Consider the following 25090-nt stretch of genomic DNA (forward strand, 5'->3'; position numbering starts at 1 on the left):
ATTAATAAACAATTAACACAGAGTGTTCACGGGACAAACAGGTTAATTGACATTAAGTTAATTATATTAACTGATCCAAATATTCATAATCAATTATAACAAGTTATGGTTGATTTATTAATATTTATTTAGAACTAATTTGCTACACTTGTCAAATTTTTTTAACTCTTTTAATTATATTAATATTCTAATGTTTTCAGTACTTGCCATTAATGTCAATCATAAACCATTGATTTAAAAAAAAAAAAAAAAAAATCTCAGAGCTTAACAATGCAAATTAATACAGACTTGATTTGTCAGTAAATAATGCAAATCCGAGTCAGGCGTTTCTCCTTTCTTTGTGAGGTGTCAGATTCACTTTGTAACAGGTCTATGTGAAGGCATTCTAATTACATTATTAATGCAGCTATTCAAAGACACATCCCGCCGGAGTTAATTGCACAAATAAATTCACACACACTTAGACAAAGTACATTGAAATGCCATATTATTTAACATAACTTTTACTTTAACATTCATTTAAACAATACTTTCATTTAAACAACCATTCACTCTATTGATTACCAGGTAGTTCAAAAACGCTGGTTCAGCACTGAGGGCAAAAAAATATGGGGGTCTTATTATAAATAATAGATCAACCCATATGACCATGTGCATCATTTAAAGACTGACGTAAATTACCCATGCTGCCACGGAGCTATACACTGAATAATCAATTTTTATCAAGCTAATGGTGCTCCGCTTATAACATTGCTCTTGCTTCTAATGAAGACCAATTACAATTGATGTAATTTCACATAAGCAGTTCTTATCATCTTTTGACAACACTAACTGCTCTATAAATCAATAAGTCAATAAAATTGCTTTTTAATTGCAAAAACTTTATTTTTTTTTTTCATATAATTTGATAACTCACATGTGTGTGTGTGTGTGTGCCAGCGCTCTGTTTCTCTCTACAACCACATCATAAATACCCACAAGCCTTTGCTAATCCCCAAACCTTCCCCAGAGAGACGTTCTCACAGACAGAAAAATGATCAGAACGCTCTCGCGGAATCAAGTGCAAGTAAACCGATAGTTCTGAGAGTTGAGGAGACTCATGGAGTTCAAACGACCTCTCTTGCGGCTTAACTTCAAAGGCTTGTTCTCCAGTGTTGTCCTCAAGGACCTACAAAAAAACGCTGCATTGATATGTGCAGCAAGTGTAGGCAAAAGAGTGACTTTTTGGTCTTAGGATTGACTGAGATTTTAAAGGCCATTAAGAACAGATTCCAACAAAAGGAGTTTCAGAAATATTTAAACACTTTGTTTAATCATTCTCAAAGAACACTGTAGTGCTGTCATGGCTCTTTACTGAGAGCAGTGGTTTTAAAGCTGTGCAATAGAAATGTTCTTTTTATAACAATGATCATTCAGCCTCCTGAAATACATGATGCATTTTACTGTGCTTTTCATCTTGAGAATGAAAGTAGATGCCAAGTCAAAGTATGATTATTACACTGAGCATAATATTGCACGCCACAAATGAATTGCTATGAAAATTTTCTTGGTGTCACTATGCCACATTTTAGACATTCAAGGTGTTGAAAGTGCTAGAAAGGAGAAAATCAGTTATTGCATCCATCCATCTTTCTTTAAAAAGTGAACAGCATCCTGGTATCCCTCTTGATCCAGTGCCTTGAGCCTGGGTAACGGAGGAGGAAACAGGGCCTGGTTCAGCCTTATGATGTTATCCTTGGAGAACTAAGGGTGGAAAACGATTGAAATTTCAAAACTTGTCAGGTTATGACATAACAGTTTGGAATGAGATTTATATTTTAAATGTTTCCAGTTAAGTAGTGTTGTACAACTATACACTAAAACTAAACAGTTTTTCTCAATTGCTAAAACACAATTTCTGAAACCTTGCTCCATTTTCTGAAAACATTAAACACAAAACCTCGTCTTCAAGCACTATTTACAAAACCTCTGACTCCTCTCGCAAAATGAAACTTTCACCTCAAAACAGTTTTACCTGTGTTCAAAATCAAACACTGTGTCATTGTCTTGATGAACGAAAACATGTTCTATCATAGTAGCTCAAAATTGATCAGAAATTACTGCTCTGCTTTGCTCTTTGCAATTTTCTTTTGTTCTTCCTCCTCCTTGTACCCCTATTTTTACAGTACTGTACCCTGCATCTCACAAACTTGTCCTTTGTCTCTGTGATACAGTAATTCTTGTTCTTTGCAACCAGTCAAAATCTATTGAGCAGTCAGTAAAATGGAAAGCACAATGTTCAGGGCCATACAATTTGTTCATTGTACAGTATACAGCCTACAATGCACTGTACTACAGTATACAATACTAAAAGGGACAAAAATCAAAGGAGTAAACATGTGATCAGTGTGCTTCTTGTCTTTGGGCATCATTTGAAACAGGTTAAATCAGTTTTGAGTGGTTGTGTTCAATCAATAAAATGTGTTCTCTATTTGTATTTGATTGTTGCCACTTGTGTTTACCAGTATGGATGACGTGTGCATTAGAGTGCAGAATGTGTTTTGAGAATGAGAATGTGTTTAGAGCTTTGCTGAAAAGTCTAAGTGAGATCTGCAAATTGTGTTTTACCATGTGAAATGGTTTAAAGGGACACTTCACCCATTTGCATTAAGCTTTGTATTGTTAGAAACCCAGTCATATATTATAATAAACGTGGATTTTTCGTTCATTTTTCCCTGAGATGGGAGAAATAAGGATTTAAGTGTTTTACTTCCTGCTTATTATGACGTAAAAATCATCATTTTGCGTCATAATAAGCAGGAAGTCACATTTCATTGAAAAGTGTAGAGACTACAAACACTAGCTCCTCATTATTCCAGGGGGCGGGACCCGCTCACGCTACAGACCTATTACAGATCAGTGGGTGGGACTTCACTTTCTGAAACTGAAAGCAATATCCTCCATCTTGTTTGGAAGCTAAGCTAACAGGCACTGTGGAGCCAGCTGTGAAGATATGACAATAGCGGAGGGTAACGTTACTCAATATGATGTAGAAGAAGAGGATTTCGGAAGTCTGCTGCTCGAATCGGGTGTTTGTGGCTACCTTTACAAGCCACATTATAGCGAAGACCGGAAGACCTGCCTGTCGCGGACGAGAAGCCCAGACTGGCTCGAGTTAGGGCGGACTGGTGGCGCCGGTGATCTCACTATGCAACTACGAACCGCTACGAACACAGAGATAGAGTCCGTCTGCGGCAAAGAATTTCTCCTAGACGAAATCTCTGAATCAGACGAGGACACGGACGTTTGTGTTGTGAACCATCCTAGTTTCGCACGGTCGCACCGCATCTGACTGAACATCCCGGTAACGTTACCATGCAATAATTCACCATTTCGAAAGAAATACAAATGAGGAGTAATTCATTAATGAGTTCGCCAAATAACTAACGTTAGACATTTTGTGTGAAATGAATTTCAAGCTCCGGTTGTAGGTAGCTAGCCTTATGGACGGATGAGTGATTCATATGCTGTTCTGGATTAGTGGGAGTGGCTTGCGCAGCTGTGCAATGTGGTGCATTGTGGGAGTTGTTGTCTTTCATACAAATGCGTCCTGAAGTTACTTTCTTTCTTTCCTCGGTCAAGAAGGCACCAAATTCAAAATTTATTTTACATTTCGACTACATATATGACCCACTTTCAATGAAGATCAATGTTCCCATGGGTGAAGTGTCCCTTTAAGGTATTGACAACAGACTGCACAATTAGCTAAATGAGTTCAGGCAACTGAGAACTTTGTTCAGCCAATGAGTTTTAGTGTTTTAGCAATTGAGAAAAACTGTAATGCTAAAAACTTACCACAACGCTCATGTTGGCCAATCTGAGGTGAAGCTTACTAATGCCCTTATGTGCTGGGGAAATATCCTGGGGGCCGCTAAATGGTGACACTGTTATTGTGCGTCCCACAGGAAGAACAGGGAGACTGTCTGTGAATCCGCCATCTATCCATTTCTGAGGAAATCAACATTCTTAAATAACATATACACTCTTATGCTCTCTATACACTCTCATTTTTGTGCAAACTGTGATACATTTAAATTTTTTCTCTGATAAATAGAAAGTTCAAAACAGTCTTTCTTTGAAATAGAAATCTTTTATTTCTAAAATTATTAATCTTCTATAACATTATAAATGTTTTACTGACACTTTTAATCAATTATTTAAATTGACTAAACATTTTAATGATTAATATTTAATTGAACAACATGCTTATAAGCAAATTAATCACTGTATATTAATATTATTTGCTGAGAAAAGCCCAGAAAATAAATGACTGCATTCTTTTCAGCCTTTCTGATTTAATAATTCATGCAACAGAGAGTTAAAGGTGTTTAACACATTTTAAGCTTTGTTTAAATTGTACTATGCCAGCATTACAAAACATCAATATACAATTTCTGTATGCCACTTCAAAGATATGAATTTCTAAGTCTTCATTATGTTATTATACAGTAATACAACTTGATGCTTTCCCATGACACACTTGAACTTCACCAATGCAACTTCATAATTACTTTGGCTGAAAATACCACCACATTTGGCTGCTAATGTAGTTTTATCAGACCTCTGTCAGTGTAGGGGGCAAGCAGAACCAAAGAGTTGGTTTGCTCATTCATCTAAATGAAAACTAAACATCAGCTCTCAGCAGTCACAGACAGTACTGGAGCCAAGAGAGCTGGTCGTATAAGACACCATTACCTGCCCTTGGAACTCCACTGGCTTCATTCCAGCATAGACCGGCACAAAGCAGCTGGCCAAGAGTACCTTTTAAAACAATACCGTCATAATACATCAATACAATGGACAGAGGAATAGAAGGTTATAAGTCTAAATGATTTATAAGAGTGCCCGTGATAAAGAAAAGAAAAATCTTTAGTTTTACATGTGTGGGAACTTGCAGTAAAAAAAAAGATTTTTCTTACACCTTGTATACAGGTACACATCTTATTACTGCCCCAAAAAAGTTTTATACACACTAACGTCCAAAACATTTTTAAAAAGTTTTAGAAAGCCTCTCATTCTCAGCAAATCTGCATTTATTTGATCCAAAATAAAGTTAAAACATATTTTTTTAGGCCTATTATAAACGGTGGTGTGCTTAATAGTTTTGTGGAAACAGTTTTTTTTTTTTTTTTTTTTTGATTTCATTGATGAATAGTTACAATTTTCCAGCACTTTCTTTTTTTACGAAGTTAGCCTGTATTGTTGCTTATGAATTATATATATATATATATATATATAATTTATTTATTTTTCTAATAAATCGACCATGCTTCAATGTATCACCCTGAAATTTTTGACAATGCACCCTAAAAATATATAAAAAAAAAGAAAAGAAAAAGAATTCCATTAAAAAAAAAAACATCATAAAAGAGGTGTATATATATATATATATATATGTGTGTGTGTGTGTGTGTGTGTGTGTGTGTATATATATATATATATATATATATATATATATATATATATATATGTGTATATATGTATTTAAGTAATTGTATTAATTATCTGCAGGTTTTTTATTTTGTATTAATAGTACAAACAAATGAATTGCATCATTGACCCTCAAACAAAAAGAAAAGGATGCCAGAAAAGACAGTTTATATCATTATGTTAGATGGACTACTGAAGTACCAGCGCAATTTGTTCACAATTTCAGATGGGAATGAATTAATGAACTCAGCAGCAATTTTCCACAGCAGTAACTCTGTCAAGTGACGGCACTTATGATGTGTCTAATTGAATAGGCAAGTTCCCTTTGGGTTGTGGGCATCACTCTGGTAGTTGAAAGATAAATCATTGTCCATTGACCTCAGGCATGCATACCTTAATTAGATCTTCCCTTGAGGTGAAGCTGGACACCATTCTGTTCTTGTATGTCTTCAAGTGTGTTATTGAAACATGGAGGCGTTCATTGGCCAACTGGTGGGCATTGGCTGGGAGCATCTCTTCGATGCCCTCCCTAGAGGAAAACCAAAGGACAGATGCTCATTTGTTGTGTTTGCATAATTAACAACCTCAGTGAAATCCATTTTTCCCTCAACATCATATCGTAATTACACAATCTGTTGGCTGAACCACAGAGGTAACGCAGGAGAAATAAGGAAAGAAAAACCCACTCAACGTTCCATTCTAAGGATATTTCATCAAAATGAAGCCTGCTATCCGCTCCAAGCGGTATGTCAAGATTATCAGAAGCCCTCAGAGGTTTGTGCACATCACAGATATTATTCCCTTCAACAGAAAGAGAGAGAGAAAAAAGTCTCTCCGTTTCATATGCCAGCAGTATCTGCGATTTCACAAGTAGCACTGAGGAGGTGAGACATTTCTGCATCGGAACGGCACTATCTACAAACCGTTCAAACCTCATTCTACTGGAGCCAGGAACAGTTCGTTTTTTGAACAGCTGTGCGAGGATATATATATACACAGACCCTTTCCAAAAAATTTGAATATCATGGAAAAGTTTATTTATTTCCATAATTCCATTCAAAACGTTAAACTTCCATAGATTATAGATTCAGGGCCCACAACTTAAACGATTTCAAGTATTTAGTTGTTTGTTTGTACATAATTTGGGCTTTCAGCTCATAAAACCCACAAAAACAGGATTTCAAAAAATTTGAATATTACATGAAATCACACAGTAATTACACAGTGATACCATGGTCATTGAACCAGGTTTTGGTTATTTTGGCAGTGTGGGCAGGTGCAAATCCTGCAATTTGAATATATATATCCCTGTACGTGTGAAACAAATGTGTTTTTGGAAAGCAAGGTCAAGGTATTTCTTCAGCTCTCTCACATGAATTTACACAAATACTTCTATTTGAAGAGAACTTTTAAGTTAATATTGGAAATTATGTTTAATACTCACAGAGGCCAATCAAACAAAAACGCAATGTGGTCTAATCATCCGCTTACATTTGAAACTCTCTTAAGAAAATTACTGCAATAAAGAAGGACATTTTCAATGGAGCTTGTGCGTCTTGTTTAAAAGAGATTGTACTCACTGATTAGTGATCTTGGAACGTTTTTACACTGGCACCATTCTTTCATCTAATTTTTTGAAATGTATGTTAAAGCGGGGCTCAGTAGTTTCGGGATTTCTTCGCTGTATTCTCGCTTTTTGCTCGCAGGTTTCTCTCTAGAGCTCCCCCCACAGCTTCGGAATAGATATTTGACAACACTGTTGTAAAAACTCGTTGGCTATTCTCAGACACCAGAGGCTAGTAGATCAACGACATCAAAGCAGATGGGACATTCTTTAAAACGTCTTCTTCCTTCGGGTTCGAACAGCGTGAGGGAGCGCAATAATGACAGCATTTTAGCAGATTTCTTTTGGCCGTAAAGCAATTGTTTACATCGCGAGACCTGATATCACGCGATATTTCCTGACGCGGTGGCCGGCGGCACGCCGGCTCAAAGTTGCAAGTGCGGATTTTCCGCTCACGGGCACCAGGGGGGTGCGAAACGACCACCATTCAACCCGAAATAAGTAATATAACCATTCCAATGACTCCGAAGCTGTTCAGTTAAGGTAAAAAAGTTACTTAGTTCACCTTTAATAAAGGGAGGACCAACATCATACTAATGTATAGCCTATGCATAGAGAATGCAATGTCATTACAGTCCCTGTTGGAGTAATGGTCAGGTGTCCCAAAACTTTAGTTCGAAGGACAAAGGGAAAAAGTGAATCTTGATGCGACACTTCGTTGGAAGTGGCTAGGGAAATTTACCCACCTGTCATCGTGCATCACACCAGTACTGCAATAAGTTTGACTAAAACATACACAGTGAAAATAATTAGTCCCAGGTGTGATTTGTATGTGGTTGTTTGTGGGAATAAAGTGCAAAAGACACAAAAGTTACAATGCAACTATCATGATTACAGTTACATTTATTTTCATACTGAAACAGACATTTATCATACAGTTTAGCACTATTTATATCAATTAAATTAATGTATATTTATTTAAATACACATGTAGACTACATTACATGAAAGTATGGGAATTTATACTGCATTTATTTACAGAAGGATATTATGTTATTATATCTCAAACTCCTCTAATATGCGCGACTCAAGTGTCGTTTATGTTTGATGACCTTGCAGGGTGTTCAAAATGAATGCATTTTGTCAAGCGAAGTGAACTTCAACAGATATCCCATTCTCAGAGAGAAGGGAGCCGTGAACACTGCGTAGGGACCCTAATGATCAGAATGCAGCATGGAGCTTTCAAGCTTCAAAAAGAATGCAAAAGCACCCAAACAAGTACCATAAAAGTGATCTATATGACTTCAGGGCTATAATCCAAGTCTTTGATAGCTTTGTGTATGAAACAAACCAAAATCGTTATTTAATTCAGTGAACAATTAATAACTGCAAATGGATTATTGAGTCTCAAGAACTAGTTGAGTGCGAGTTGTGAATGAATCGTTCAAGTCAATTTTGTGCTCCAGATAAACAGATTGAAAGGGACAGACTCAAGAAAAAGGTTAACTAATGTGTATTGTGTGAAAATATAGCTTCATATAAGCTATAATTATATCTACAACTTTCGATACGTTATGGTGTATTTATCATACTTTTTGACGCTTCTTCTTAATTATCTTAATTACATACACTGAACAGTACATTATTAAAAAAAATCTTCTTTGATGTTCCACGGAATAAGTTCATATATTTGTTGGTCATAATGTTGACTAAATGAAAGAATTTTTGTGGGGTGAACTATAGAGAACTTGCTCCTCCAGCTTTTCTTGTCCACCAAATTATTTTTTAATGACCTCTAGTTTCTACTTGTATTTCTTTTCTTTCTACACATTCTTAGTTTAGGCTATATGTTTTATATGATACCTTTGTGAGATTAATTCAGTTTCTACAATAATAAGACAGAACGGCACCCACTCTTTTCAGCAATAGCTAATGCTTCCACTATAAAAACAATGTGCCTCTTAAAACTGATGCTTCACAGCAAGTCTCCACAATGTCAATTTGAAAAAAAAGGACACCTATTATTTTACAAATGCATTTTATTTAAAACACTGCAATGGCATCAGAGAAAAACATAAAAGCATAACAACAGTAGCAAATAAAAGATACTTTTTTGCTTGCTTTTTTTTTTATATATATAACAAGGTGTTTTCAGTGCAGAGTAATTTTGATCCAGCCTCAGTACTATCTATCGCAATATTCTAACACCATTTTGAAATTTAATTTGATTTGAAATGAGGTGAATATAGTTGAGTGAAAGAAACAGCTGAGTAGGATATCTTACCTAGACAGCCTTTCTGATTAAAATTATGCATGCAGGAAAAAAGGTTGCAAAAAACCCTCTGGCCTTAATTTCAACCTAGTGAATCATTTTAGTTCGATCAAAAAATTATGTCTGAGAGCCGCATTTACCTCAGTTCAAGCATGAAGTCATATCCTGGCGTCACAGCTCCAAATCTCTGACTTCTCACATTACTGGCAAACCTGTAGGTGAATTGCCTACAATGCTGTAAGAAAACACAAAGTCAGAACATACAGGTAAAGAGCTCAGTCAGTTACATGCTTGAGCCTTGGTGATGCAACTGTGAGAAATCTGTGGCTACTACAGATCGGTTGGCTTGACAGGGAGCACATCAATCACTTTCAAGTCTAAACAGGTCAGTCGGTTTTCCCAAGCACAATGAGGGACACTGCTGATATGCAGTCCATTTTGAGCTCTGTTACTTAAAAAATAAAATAAAATAAAAATAATGGATTTGTCTGCGTTTTAGTTTCTCAAAAGGGTACAGCAGACATTCAGATATATACAGTGGGTACGGAAAGTATTCAGACCCCCTTACATTTTTCACTCTTTGTTATATTGCAGCCATTTGCTAAAATCATTTAAGTTCTTTTTTTTTCCTCATTATGTACACACAGCACCCCATATTGACAGAAAAACGCAGAATTGTTGACATTTTTGCATATTTATTAAAAAAGAAAAACTGAAATATCACATGGTCCTAAGTATTCAGACCCTTTGCTGTGACACTCATATATTTAACTCAGGTGCTGTCCATTTCTTCTGATCATCCTTGAGATGGTTCTACACCTTCATTTGAGTCCAGCTGTGTTTGATTATACTGATTGGACTTGATTAGGAAAGCCACACACTTGTCTATATAAGACCTTACAGCTCACAGTGCATGTCAGAGCAAATGAGAATCATGAGGTCAAAGGAACTGCCTGAAGAGCTCAGAGACAGAATTGTGGCAAGGCACAGATCTGGCCAAGGTTACAAAAAAATTTCTGCTGCACTTAAGGTTCCTAAGAGCACAGTGGCCTCCATAATCCTTAAATGGAAGACGTTTGGGACGACCAGAACCCTTCCTAGAGCTGGCCGTCCGGCCAAACTGAGCTATCGGGGGAGAAGAGCCTTGGTGAGAGAGGTAAAGAAGAACCCAAAGATCACTGTGGCTGAGCTCCAGAGATGCAGTCGGGAGATGGGAGAAAGTTGTAGTAAGTCAACCATCACTGCAGCCATCCACCAGTCGGGGCTTTATGGCAGAGTGGCCCGACGGAAGCCTCTCCTCAGTGCAAGACACATGAAAGCACACCTGAAGGACTCCAAGATGGTGATCCATAAGATTCTCTGGTCTGATGAGACCAAGATAGAACTTTTTGGCCTTAATTCTAAGCGGTATGTGTGGAGAAAACCAGGCACTGCTCATCACCTGTTCAATACAGTCTCAACAGTGAAGCATGGTGGTGGCAGCGTCATGCTGTGGGGGTGTTTTTCAGCTGCAGGGACAGGACGACTGGTTGCAATCGAGGGAAAGATGAATGAGGCCAAGTACAGGGATATCCTGGACGAAAACCTTCTCCAGAGTGCTCTGGACCTCAGACTGGGCCGAAGGTTCACCTTCCAACAAGACAATGACCCTAAGCACACAGCTAAAATAACGAAGGAGTGGCTTCACAACAACTCCGTGACTGTTCTTGAATGGCCCAGCCAGAGCCCTGACTTAAACCCAATTGAGCATCTCTGGAGAGACCTGAAAATGTCTGTCCACCAACGTTTACCATCCAACCTGACAGAACTGGAGAGGATCTGCAAGGAGGAATGGCAGAGGATACCCAAATCCAGGTGTGAAAAACTTGTTGCATCTTTCCCAAAAAGACTCATGGCTGTATTAGATCAAAAGGGTGCTTCTACTAAATACTGAGCAAAGGGTCTGAATACTTAGGACCATGTGATATATTTCAGTTTTTCTTTTTTAATAAATGTGCAAAAATGTCAACAATTCTGTGTTTATATGTTAATTGTGTGTACAATAATGAGGACAAAAATGAACTTAAATGATTTTAGCAAATGGCTGCAATATAACAAAGAGTGAAAAATGTAAGGGGGTCTGAATACTTTCCGTACCCTCTGTACTTTAGTGAAGCTCAGGCACTTAAACCTCATTAAATATATAGCTTAATTATTTAAATGATGAAGAACAATGCTATGATTTTTTTATTTTTTTATTATAGTCATGCATGCAATTGTATACCACAAAACATCAGAGAATTCATCAAATCTATTGCCAATACTTCTTTGTGCCTTTGATAATTTAAGTGCTTTTTTTTCTTGCCAAAAATAATGTCACTTCCTCGTTTCAAGATGTCATTAAAGGACTGGCTTTTTTTTTTGTTAAAGGGATGGTCTACAAAATGACAATGAAATTAAGGACATTGAATAAAGAAAAAAAAAAATTTGTTTAAAATATTGAAAGGGGAAATAAGAAAATCTGGAATATTTCTAAATGTTTTCATGTTTGAAGTTGTGCATGCAACTCTTTTAGTAAAATAGGCAACATTTTTAAATGAACGCTGGCACTCCATTTTTAACACATTTTACTAGTTTGTTGACCAGAATACCGCTGTAACATGTTCTGGGTTGTAGCTGAATATCTTTACCTGTAGTTTATCAGGAGCAGTGATAATCACAGTGGCCACTAAAGCACCAGCTGAAGCTCCAGCGCAGGCTTTTAAAGAGGACAGCAGCTTATCTCCGTGTCTCAGTAACGCCTCTGTTACCCCGAGATGATATGCTCCTAAAAACCCAGCCGCAGCAAATGATAAATTCACCACCGTCATACCTGTGTCCAAAAGAAAGAGGCATTTTCATTTTAAAGATTAATATTAAAGTCTGTGTGTTGTTTGGTTTGGAGAGTAGGCTACTGATAAGAGATACACATTTCAATCCATGTGTAACGTTACCCTTCATATTGTCTAGGTGCGACCAACCAACATAACGTTAGTTGTTTAAAACGATCTTCATTACCTGTCAGATTTGATAAAATAAAGCCATTCAGTAAGGTATCAAAAATATGCACGTAACAAATGATATGCCTACTGAAATCATTCAACGTTACTTCTTTTTCAGATATCGGACAACAGTACTTTCATAGGACGAGTTTTGCTTGACAACATAACACAGCGCATGCGCACCCAGCTTCCGCGCTTTAAGTTTCAAAATAAAAGTCATTAGTCAAGTAACGTGTAATGTATTGTCAGCCGGTCATTTTAAGGCTAATTATGTGAACCACCCGTTCGTACTTACATTGGGTATTTTCACACCAGGGGCTTGATAACGTTTATTTCGTTTGTAATAAATAATCTGCATTTTTTGCTGAAATATGATTCATAAACAATAATTAAATATATTAAATTGTAGCGTCTATATAAATATGTATGTAAACAATACAATATTCAGGAACTGTATCTAAAATTACTCAGGGTTGGTAAATATCCAGCTATACTGTAAAAAAAAAAAACAGTAGGCTATAGTTTTGGGGTACAGTATTGGGGTCCGTAAGATGTTTAAATATGTTTTTGAAAGAAATTTCTGATACTCACCAAGGCTGCATTTATTTGATCCAGAATTCAGTAAAAACAGTAATATTGTGAAACATTGCCATTTAAAATAACTGTTTTCTATATTAATATATTTTAAAAAGGCAAAACTTCAGTAGTCAGTGTCACATGACATTTGCTGTTTGAGGGGATTCTATGATTAATAATAAAAAAAAAAAAAAAAAAATATATATATATATATATATATATATATATATATATATATATATACTGATCCCAAAGTTTTTCACACATGCACAAATTACACATTTTATTTGTTCATTGTTCTCTCATTTGAAAAGTTAGTTTTTGTCTGAATTTTACATCTGAATTTTGAACAATATCTCTGTAAAAAAAAAAAAAAAAAAAAAAAAAACTTCTGTCAATCTTGCATTGTCACTCTGTTAGGACACCTGCATAAGAAAAAAAAAAAGGAACCCAAGTACGATCCCCAATACATATGAGACATAATGGATAAAATGTCATGGAGACAATTGTAAGTCCTAAACAGCCTTCACCAACATTAGAGCAGAGAACATTTAGACTGAGTGACTAGCATTAATTCATGACTACAAATTACTCCAGTGTCTCCCCCAGCCTTGCAATAAACAGATGTAGTGGTGTATTATGTAGTGCAACCCCTGAGATAAAGACATCCCATTAGTTATTAAGAAGCATAACCTTGGCAGAGATTGAGTGGGCCTTTGTGGTTTAATTGTTCTTGCCCTGACTTGATTACCTCTTCATTGCTCAAAATCACTACACAGGCATGCTAGGTGAGGGTGTGTGTGTGTGTGTTGGTACGTTCATTGTCAGCCCGTGTTCTAAATATCCAAGGCCTTGTCCCAGATGCCGCACTTAATGTGGACTTTTGATCTTGTGGCCTTCGACGCATGTGTTCTTCAACTCCTCAATGCCACAGGGTGTTTTATTTGCATTTTAGATTTCAGAATGTTGCTTGTGAGCTGTGTTGTGGAAGCTGCTTTGAAAAAGTAGCTTACAAAGCTAAATCTGTAATCAGAAGAGTAGTTAAATACAAATTACTTAAGGGGGAAATATGTTTTTGATAAAGATAACATATCGCCTATAACCAGTAATATAAGTAATGTTATTTATAATTTAATTTAAGTAATATAATTTCTAACAGATGTGCCATTTTATTTGAATCACTAGAATAAATTGGCTATCCCAATAATAGCCTACAATGAGAGACGCGAGATAAAGTGATTCGGTAGAAAAAGAGGGCCTGTCCAAATACCAACACTTGCCATCTTGGTCACTTGAGACTGCGTGTATGCAACAGGAAGTAAGTGCGAAAGTATGTTTGAGGGCTGCGTTCCAGTCCACTTTTAGACACGCACTTGCGCACTTCCCTAAGCACTTCTCCTCGGGGCCCGGGGAATCCCTGCCGCTATTTTGAAGTGTGTTCCACTTCGTGAAGTGGACGAGGGACGTTTATATGGACAGACCCTCGTTCCCCGATTTTGACTGAGGGAGCGAGTCTACTTCATTTGTACACTTCAGTGCACCTATATGTCCCACAGTACGATTGTGACATCATATCAGCAGCTCGCACTCGCAGCGCTTGCACTTCATTTACCCACACCTGACACCTTGCACAGATGATGGAGGGAAAAGTACTTTACACCCAGGCATGTACTGGCCATCGGGACTACCGGGAGATTCCCGGTGGGCCGCGGTCTGTGTGGGCCGGTGCGTGATGTATTTTGTTATTAAATCATTATTAATCGTCAATATATTCGTAAGTATATTGTTGTATAGTCCAATTTCAGGCTTATGTGTCTCTCTCATTGGCTGCATGAAGCTGATGTGAGCTGCAAGACTGACAGGTAGGATAAACGTGTGATGAGCACATGTCACATGTTCACTGAGCACTGGCCAATCAGAATCAAGTTATAGACTTGCAAAGCGGCAGCTTTACAACTGCAGCGAATAGACTGATGTGATGATGTGCAACGATAATCAACAAAATCTCTAAACGTAAAGGAGGGGCCGAGAAGTAAAAAAAAAAAAAAAAAAACGACAAGCACTTGAGGCAGAGGCCACCAAATGTGTGAAAATAAATGAATTATTTGCTGGAAGGCCGGCAAAAGACTTCAGTGAAGATGTCAGCAGGGCGGGCCTGACTGCTGAGGTGAGACGGACATTTAATGATACACGTAGCCTACTGCATTGTTTTGTTTCAAAGTTAAGAAATTGCAGCTGTAATAGGCCACCACTCACTGATCTATATAAATTGTCAGATCAGTGCTGCCACTGTATAATCTCACTGCTATTAAAAATAACGATTCGTTTTCGTGCGCGAGTTATCTTTTGCATCTTCTTTGCGCCCGAATAGATAAATTCACACACAATTGTCAAAATAACTTTCTCGGTGAGAGTAAGTGAATGTAATCAATCGAGAAAAAAATCCCTTAAAGTGACAGGCAGCGCCGCAGCAGCCTTATGGTGCGTTCACACCGGACGCGAATAGCGCGTTAGGCGCGAGTGATTTCAATGTTAAGTCAATGCAAAGACGCGTTACGCGCGTAAAAAAATCCTGCGGCGCGAATGAGGCGTTTAGCGCGGCGCGGTAGACGCAAGTTCGCGTGAATGGCGCGAATTGAGCGTCTGGCGCATTAAGCGCGTTACGCGCGAATGATTTTATTAGTGCTTTTTGTGCATTCACGCGTTTGACGCGAATTCGCGTCTGCCGCCCGAGTTGGAAAATCTGAACTTCTGCGTCAATTCGCGCCACGTTAACCAATCAGGAGCCTGCTTGCTGCTGTCACGTGGTCTGACAGTTTATAATGTTATTTTATGTTTGGCCTCAATAAATTATTTTGTAATATGACTAAAATGCACAACAAAGCAAATCTTTCACATAAAAACTCGATTTCAATATGAGAGATACTCATTTTTTATTGAATGCTATTTATTCCATATCTATTCTAGATTATATGAAACTTTATTAATCTAATGTAAAGACAACAAACACAATTTAGTGTATAAAAACTTTTTAAAAAAAAATCACAGGACAGGTTTCACTTTTGGAGGCTGGCTCCATTTATTATCAAAACAAAAATAAATGGTAAATGGTAAATGGACTGCATTTATATAGCGCTTTCACAGACCCAATGGCCACCAAAGCGCTTTACAATATTGCCTCACATTCACCCATTCACTCACTCATTCATACACCGACGGCGGTGTCAGCCATGCAAGGCGATCCAGCTCGTCGGGAGCAGCTGGGGTTAGGTGTAGGTCAGGTGGAACCGGGGATTGAACCACCAACCTTCCGGTTTGTAGACAATCTACATGAACCACTGAGCCACTGGCGCCCCAGATTAGGTGCGGGCGAGGGTGAACCTCGCGCCGGGCTGTACAGCGCGGGCTCGTCATGCAGCGACCACTCGAGGCCGAGGCTTATACGGCCTACGCTGTCCTCGTCAGCGTCCTTACCGTTAGGTCCACCAAACCTACCTCCTGGGGCAAATTGTGAAACTCCTGAAACCCTCCGGAGGGTCTGGTGGACCCGAGTACAGCGACGATGTCCCCTACGCAGCTGTTTCTGCTCTCCAGAGCATATACGAGCGGTGACTCTCTCGATTAATGCTACTGCTAATGCTCGATAAACATCTAAAAAAGATGGCCGCCAACAGGTTTCGAAACTTTCGCCTCCGGATTTCGCCTCTGACGCGCGTAAATTTCATTTCAAACTTTTGATTTTACGCGCGTCAATTTCGCTCTTGACGCGCGAATTAACACAAAGTGGTCAAGCGTATAACTAGACGCGGCAGGCGCGAATTTGACGCGCTATTCGCGTTTGGTGTGAACGCAGCATTATACCTGCCGCCTAAACGATTACCGAATTTTACTAGAATTGTAATAAGACACGTTTGTAAACCAAAATCAATTTTGATTTTGTTCCGCCAAAATAAAAGCTCGATGCAGTTTCCATCAAAATAAAAGATCATGTGCTTATCACTTTCAAGTATAGAAATTAGTACAAAACTAATTATGAAAGTGTCCTTTATTTCTCAGTGCATTTGTTTTACAATATATGGCTATTACTGCCATGGGATTAATATTATAACTATTATTAGTGTAATGTAGACAGACACTAACTAAAAGAGGTCCACCCACCACAGTTTTACTTAAAATCCTGTGAGAAACACAGGTATTGCTATACCAGTGCAGCTTATAGCTTGTTTTAGGATTCATCACTCTGGAGTATTGTTTTTTTTTATATATATAGTAAATTGTTTTAATAAATGAAAATTTTTTTTTTTTTTTTTTATTTCATCTGTTAACTCTCGCTCGTTCCTACTCACTCATTACATGGCATTAGTGGTTTTAAGGAAAAGGAGTTGGTATACATAATGGCGTGCAAAGATGGGTCCTGTTTATGATCATATGTAGTGGGCCAGTATGGGCCAAAATGCCAGGGCTGTTTTTTTTTGTCCCAGTCCAGCCCTGTTTACACCTGTAAGGGAACTTTTAGAATAGTTTTTTAGCAGTTTAGAATAGTTCTTTTGAGATGAAACAACACAATACATTAACTGCTTATTGTTTAGATTTGTAAAGATTTGTTAATTGTAACATTACATTTTATGGTTGTGTAAGACCCACAGGCTTCATTTGCATAAAGCACATTAATAAAGAAAACTTTATTAATGTGAAATTTGAAATTGCAGTGATAGATTTGAGAAGTTGCAAGTGCCTAATTGAGGTAGTACTGCGAATGTGAATGTAAGATTAAACGCAAAATATATATTACAAGTTTGTGTCTGTCGTTGTATTTCTGTGAATGGCATTTTACACATTTGTGTCTACTTGTCTGCAGCTTCAGATTCAGAATTCAGGTTTGTGACTACTGTATGCGAGTGCAAATTTCAACATTCAACTTCAGATTTTATTTTACAGGTTTTCACATTGAAGCTGTGAGCGTACATGTTCATGTACAAGTACGAATATTTATTGTACAAGTTCTCAAATTCACATCTACGTGCTCTCGAGTTTTGCTACTCTTTTACCTTCATAGAAAACTACAATGTTAATAATAAACCAGCTTGCAGAAAGTGGTTTACATAATTGAACATTAACTACACAGAAATTGTAAGAATGTTTAACCAAACACCCACTGCAAATGTATTACAGCCAAGTGTGTTATAGTATAGGGTCAGATCAAGACACTGAGAAGCTTATTAAGCTTAGAGGAGCAAATGGCAGCCTGTTTACTGGCTGGAGAAATTCTGCCAAACTGGCCTGGGAGTGAGTATTCCTATCAGTAATGTTACATTTCTTTAGCCACATTTGCAGGCTTTTCTGTTATTTTGAAGTATTATGTCTGTTATTCACTGTCACACATAAAACAAGTAATTGTTTTGGAAATAACTGTCATGTATGGGTTGTATATAAACACACAACGAAGAAGATGAATCACAAATCAAGTCTTTACTAGATAATACATAAGACAAACACAGAGGAAGGCAGGAACATAGCACAACATGTATACACTGACAAGATCGGAAAAAGGACTGAAAGACACAGGGAGTATATATACAATAACTAATGAGATAAGTGATACACAGGGCACAGGTGAATGACATTGCTAATTAGACAGACTGGGGAAAACTAGGTCACAGGGACTGAACCAAAAACACACAAGACAGAGCATACATGTAACAGTTCGCCCCCCTACCGGCAAGGCGCGTCCTTGCTCCGTATAAATGGAACTGCGGAGGGTGGGGGCTCTGGAGGAAGGCGAGGAGCAGAGGAAGGGCAAAACAAAAACAAGTCCAAAGAATTAGTCCATGGGGGAGTGTAGGGTGGGAGGAGCCAGGGGACAGCCAGGAGCAGAAGGGGCCTGATGATGTCCCAGGCCACAGTCAGCATGACGTACAGGGAGGGAGGGAGGAGCCATGGATGAAGCTTGGTCGATGGAACCATGGGTATGAACTTCTGCGATTGAAACTGGCCATGATTAGAACCAGATGGAGCCGAAGAGACACGGAGCCAGGGTGACACAGAGGGTCCGGAGGGCCAAGGCGGAGCTGATGGCTCATGAGGCTGAGGCGGAGATCCGGAAGACCGCTGCGGAGACCGAGGATACCGGTGGAGCCGGAGGGAAGGCGGAGCCCGGTGGAGCGAAAGGGATGGAAGGCAGAGGTGCAACCGGCAGACTGAAATCCTGAGGTGGAACCAGGGTGATGCCTGACCAAGGCGGAGTTGATGGGACGAGGGAGCCTGGTGAAGCAGGTGGGATGACGGGTCACGGTGGAGCTGAGGACGCATTGAGCCAAGGCAGAGCCAATGGATCAAAGGACTGAGGTGGAGTCCAGGTCTCTGTGGCTGGAGGCGGAGACAGGGGATCCTCACGCCAAGGCGATGCTGGAAGCCCAGCAGCTGCACAGGGACAGCTGTGGATGAGCAAAGGGGCAAACAGGAACCATAGGGATAAGGGCTGAAGAAATATGCTGGTAAAATAGAGGAGGTGGGAGAGGGAGGCTTGTCGGGCAATCTGAAGACACAGAGGGCACTGGAGATACTTGGAGCACAGGAGATACAGGGGTGATAGCACTAGGCATTTTCAACAACATAGGGGTATCTTCAGTAATCACATCCATAAACCAGTCTATTAATTCCACCTATAAAAGTCCAATAAGTTCCCATAGTCCATATTTACCATACACGCAGCAGCGAGAGTGTGGCCGGGGCTAGTATCAATGCGCTCAAACTCCACAAGGACTCCCTCAGCGACGATCGCTGTAGCCGACTCATGCACCTGGTCAGACATAATATTGGACTCAGGCTCCGGGGCGGAACACGGCTCAGCAGGGCTCGCTGGCTTTTTTTCTGCGGCAGGCGCTGGCTCCGTGTCTGTGGTGGAATCAGGCTTTAGTACCGTCTGGCTGGGTGTTGGCTGACTGGGCTCTGGGTTTGGTGGAGGGGTGCTGGTAGGCTCTGCAAGGCTGATGGTGAATGCCGAGTTGGTGTTTACCAGCACCCACTTCATACATGCGGCGAAATCTTAACGAGGACCGCTCCCTGGGAGGCGTGCCCAGGACTGTCGGTCGGGATAGTGCGTTAGGCACGCCAACTCCAAGAAATCCCTGGTGACTCCAGGCAGCGGTCCTTCTGCTCCAGGCATAACAGGGCAACAGAAAAATTACATTAAAAAAATAAGGTAGCATCTAGCATGTTTATACAATTGTTCTGTAATATACGCTGCTAACATTTAAGTGCTGAGTTGCTGCTGTACACTTTGAAATTATATTGTACAAGTACAGTTTTACAAATTGTAACAGTGTTCTGTTCTTTCAAACCTTATTTGGGAGCCCCATGCATTCCACTATTGGAGCAAGGGCCAGCATTACTCCCCATTTTAATTTCATCTGTTTTGGCAACCCCACCAAATTCAACTAACCAGCCGGTGCCATCCTCTTACATACCAGATCCACCTCCACCTGTGGCCCCAGAATCCCCGACCCACACACAGCCATCAACAGCAGACATCATTACCAATAGCCAATCCCAACCACAGCAATCATCATCATCAGCCTTTGTCACATCAGCCACTGCTCTCTCGCCTGCCTCTCCATCTGAGAAAAAAGTAAGTGAATTATTTCAGTTTAATATGGAACATTTAAGTTTGTGACTTTACATACTTTGCACATGTTTTCTTGAATTAGAAATCAAATAGAAGTCTAAATGTATAATTACCACTACAGTTTTAAACATTAAACTATTTACATGTGTAGCAAATGGTTTCCTTAAATAAACAAAAATGTCATAAATGTATGAAAGAAATACAGTTTACTGCCTACAAGTAGTTGTGGTCATGTAGCTGGGTCCTGGGTGCCGAAATCTGGCGAGCGAGTGTGTTCTTCACAGCTACTCCACTCAGGTCTCCAGGACCCATTTGAGGAGGTGGTCCCACATAATTTTCTGCTGCCTCAGGTCCAGGATCCTCCAAGTCCCCAACCCCAAGGCATATATTATGCAATACAGTACAACATGTGATGACGTCAGGGACAAAATGTGAGTCAACTTCAAGGGCCTTAAAGAAGATACTACGCCACCTTGTCTTCATCATCCCGAATGCTCTCTCAATTACACACCTGGCTTTTGAATCATGGGCATTGAAACGTCCCTCAATAACGTCCCTCAGAGGTTCTTTAAATGGTGTAATAATGCATATGGGATGTTCAATGCAAGGATAACCACCATCACCTAGAATAAAATATCCTGCTGGTGGATAGAGAGCTTGTTTGTAAACTGGGCTGTTTTTCAGTACTCTTGTGTCATGGACTGATCCTGGATACCCAGCAAAAGTGTCCAGAAAAAATCCATTTCTGTCACATATGGCCTGTAATTGAACAGAATAAAAGAGCTATTTTTTATTGAAGTAATCCTGTGCGTCTGGTCCAACAGGTTTTATTTATTCTAACATGGCATCAATGGCACCCACACTTTTTGAAGAAATGGCTATGGACCAGTCTGGCAAATCCTTCTCCAACTTTGTCAAAGTCCTGAGGTTTAGGAAATTGAATACACTTGGTTCGTAGAGCTACAACTTTCAAGACAATTGAATGGACGATCCGAAAGACACTGGTCTTTGGAATGGAGAACACACGAGACAACACTACAAGAAGCCCCATGCCCAAACCAAAAGAGGAACACAAGCACCTCAACTACAGGATTCCAGCTATGCCTCTTTTTAATGCCAAGTAGTCTAACCAACATAGATATGGCATCTTGAGACAATCTGAAGTCAGTCTTTGTGTCCATAATTTCTTCAAAGTAAATTTGAAGTACTGGCACACTGGGGTTGACCTTTGCATTTTGCCTTTGGTCCTGAAATTTGGAAGAATAAATATTTGGTTTAAATAATATTAAAAAATAACAATAACAACAATATACTGCATCTACTAATAAGAAAAGTATTAATAATAAATGTTTAAGTAGGCTATCTTAGTACATTACATGAGTGCATTATTAATTACTATAATAGGATAGTTAATGATAAATACATTAATTAAATTAGGTTAAGTTGATGATTGTCATGATTAAAAGCTAAAAATGGCAAGTGAAGCTGGTTCATGAATTTTTACATGTATGCTAATCAAGACTCAAGAGGAAAGTGAGCAGTCACGACTCACAAGATGTCCGTTCAGAGACAAATAGCTCTTTAATGGGTGCAGTTGTGGTTCAAAATAAATAGAAATAACAATATTGAAATTATTACAGATTCAAGACTATACTGTTACAAATAAACAACCTGAATCTGGGACTGCATCTCTGAAAACGTCTTTTCAGGTGCAGAAATTGCCAAATAATTCTGCAAAGTGACACCACTCCTAATGAAAGAGTGACCACGGTCTCCACGGCAACCTCCATCACAAGTGATCAAGGGCTTAGGGCGGTCCATTTAAACCTTATGCACGAGTTCCGGTTCCGCCAGTAGTGAGCACTCGTACAATGTAAGCAATGATGCACATCCGAGTAAACGAGACGGAGGGAAGTTAGCGAGTGAAGGGCATGTCAATTTTGGACTGGAACGCAGCCCAGGTCTTAAAAACACCAAAGAACAGTGTCCTTAATGAATTGGTGCCCTTAATTAGGGCAAATATGAGTATGAGTGTGATGGGATTAAAGTAATATTGTAATGTTTATTTTATATGAATGTATTTTGATATTAGGGCTGAACGATTTTGGAAAATAATCTAATTGCGATTTAGTTTTACCAATATTTCGATTGCGATTTAATATGCGATTATGTTTTAAGCTCTGTATCTTTTCTATTATTCAACAAAAATAAGCAGTTATTCATTGTAAAATAGAGAAGGGAATCTTTAGGCACCTCATGAGCCGATAAAATTGTTTTCTTTAATTGATTTTATTAATAAAACTTAAAATATTTAATTACATAATTAAAAGTAGGCCTACTTATAATATTTACACATTAAAAAAACTAAATTAATACAATTACATGTTAATAATTTTAACAAATATAGCTTCAAAACAAATAAAGAGTGGAAAAAAATATTACAAGCAATAAACAAAGAGTGCTTTCAGTATTTAAGAGTAGGCTGTCTGAACGTTTTCATCTCTTTTGAAATTATAAGATGTGGTTTGTCCTATCTATTTGATAATGATAACTTAAGATATAACTGACTGTGTCACATAAATTTCGCGTCATAAAAGCATTTTGAGATGCAAGTACATTTAACCACGTAGACGGAGTTGCTCACAGCCGCATGCTCAAACGCTCTTCGCAAAGCACGCGTGAGTATTTGAAATTGAAAGCAGCTTCTGTCGGTGATTTTCATATTTTTTATATATAAGCCAACTACATTCCAAGACTTATGATGCCTTCGTAGAACATTTGTAAGTAAAATACCGGCGGGCGAGACCGCGCACTACGAAAGTAACATCACGCAGACCGCGTGCATCTCATATCATGTGCAATGAAGCCCGCGAATGTCCCTGTAATTCCGAACTTTATTAAAGATTATTTCTCATAAGGTTCGAGTGGTGACGTGTGTGTGTGTGTGTGTGAGACAGAGGAATTAGAAGCAAGCAGAATACGGTTGTTTATAAAGCACACGCGTCATCACGTATCTGTGTTTGAAATCAATGGAAGAAAGAGCTTAAAGGCGAAAAGGCTGTATTACGCACATTTAATGGCAGGTACACAGGCAACGCGATCCTCCCATCCATGAGAGATTACTCTTTCTTAGCGTCACAAAACTAAAACAAAAGTATAACAAGAAGGTAGAGCACGCTTATCATCTACTGTGGTTCTCATCTAAGCATGCCGCACAAGCCCTGAAAAGTGAAGCCAAAGTGTCTTGATCGTCCCCCAGTGACTGGTCCTAGTATAGGTCATAAACCCCTTGAGAGTACGGTTTACCCTCTCTGTTGCATTAGTCTGCGGATGATATGCAGTTGTTAATCGATGTTCAGTTCGCATCTGTAAGCATCTGTCCAAATAGTTCACTCACAAAAGGGGAACCTCTGTTCGAAATTAAGTAAGTGGGGGCCCCGTGACAGGAAAAAACTTCACTCAGCAGTTTGCCAGCTGCCACATGAGCCGTGGCTTCTCTTACTGCCACGATCTCTACCCACTTTGAAAAATAATCGACAAATACCAAGATGTAAGCATTTCCCCTGGAAGTACGAGATAAAGGGCCAACAAAATCAACACCAACATACTCCCAAGGTTTCTGAGGCCGAATCGAGACCATTAGACCGGCAGGCTTCCTTTGACTTGGTTTCGTCAGTTGGCAAACTGTGCAAGAGGTTACATATTTATTTACCTCAGATGCCATCTTAGGCCAGAAAAACATGAGTTTCAGTCGGGCTAAGGTCTTATTTATTCCTAGGTGACCCGCAGTTGGATTATCGTGATAATACCTCAGGCAAGGTACCTTTGAGAGACTCAGGAGCATACAGCTTTAACCATTTCAAAGGGTGGATACCGCAAGCAGGTTTGGGATCGTTGAAGTACAACAGACCATCTTGAATGGAATACTGAGAGCATTCATCAAGTTAACTTTCCTGTTGGAGCGCAGCCTCCATTTTACGGAGAAGATCACCCGTAACTGGATCATCAAGCTGCAGCTGTCTGACATGAGAACGATCCGTAAGAGTCACCGAAGATGACAGCCAGACACTCTTTCTTGGGCGTGGAATAAGGCTTCTCAGCTTTATGCAGGGTCCGACTAGCGTATGCCACAGTTACATTTCTACCATTTTGATCTCTCTGCATCAACGCAGCTTCAAGACCCGTGTCACAGGCATCAGCATGAATGAAGAATGGGAGAGTAAAGTCGGGATAATACGACGATAATAACCTGTCAAGCCCAGGAACTGCCTTACTTGCTTCACATTGACAGGGGTTTTAAAGTCCGTCATGGCCTTCACCTTGTCTTGTTCCGGCAGAATGCTACTTGGTCAAATCCGATACCCTAAGAAGGTAAGCTCTCTGCAACAGAACTGGCATTTAGCTAGTTTAACCCTTTCACACGTAAGTTTAAAATATTCTGGTTGACCCCCCAGCGTGAGTTTTTCAAGGCGACCATTATTTAGAATGTCACTTTATGGTTTCCATGGTGTCGCGTCATTGCTTGTCACGTGACACACCTCAGCAACAACAGAGCTGAATGAATG

The 25090-nt window shown here is 39.1% G+C and overlaps 1 protein-coding gene across 3 annotated transcripts; it reads right to left on the bottom strand.

Annotated features, from left to right (window-relative positions):
* Positions 1-1365: 1365 nt before the first annotated feature.
* pnpla4 (patatin-like phospholipase domain containing 4) lies at positions 1366-12519 on the bottom strand. 3 transcript variants are annotated; one of them, XM_084402840.1, is made up of 8 exons: positions 12433-12517; positions 12278-12341; positions 11975-12156; positions 9446-9540; positions 5863-5998; positions 4735-4800; positions 3835-3987; positions 1366-1743 (listed from the first exon to the last, which is right to left on the bottom strand). In XM_084402840.1, exons 2-8 carry the CDS (start codon positions 12282-12284, stop codon positions 1612-1614), a joined length of 771 nt encoding a protein of 256 aa, XP_084258966.1. In that variant the 5' UTR covers positions 12285-12341; positions 12433-12517; the 3' UTR covers positions 1366-1611. The 3 variants fall into 3 exon arrangements, with proteins under 3 accessions (XP_084258966.1, XP_084258968.1, XP_084258967.1); XM_084402842.1 differs by lacking the exon at positions 12278-12341 and having other exon boundaries at positions 12414-12519; XM_084402841.1 differs by lacking the exon at positions 12278-12341 and having other exon boundaries at positions 12342-12519.
* Positions 12520-25090: the final 12571 nt, after the last annotated feature.

This window comes from Rutilus rutilus (assembly GCF_951802725.1).
Source record: "Rutilus rutilus genome assembly, chromosome: 2".
NCBI lineage: Eukaryota > Metazoa > Chordata > Actinopteri > Cypriniformes > Leuciscidae > Rutilus > Rutilus rutilus.

Coding starts and splice junctions, on each gene's coding strand:
- pnpla4 (XM_084402840.1), bottom strand. Junction 9,541..11,974: donor CTGCTCCTGATAAACTACAG/GTAAAGATATTC, acceptor GTTTTCTTACAG/CATTGTAGGCAATTCACCTA. Junction 4,801..5,862: donor CAAGGGAAGATCTAATTAAG/GTATGCATGCCT, acceptor TTGTTTTAAAAG/GTACTCTTGGCCAGCTGCTT.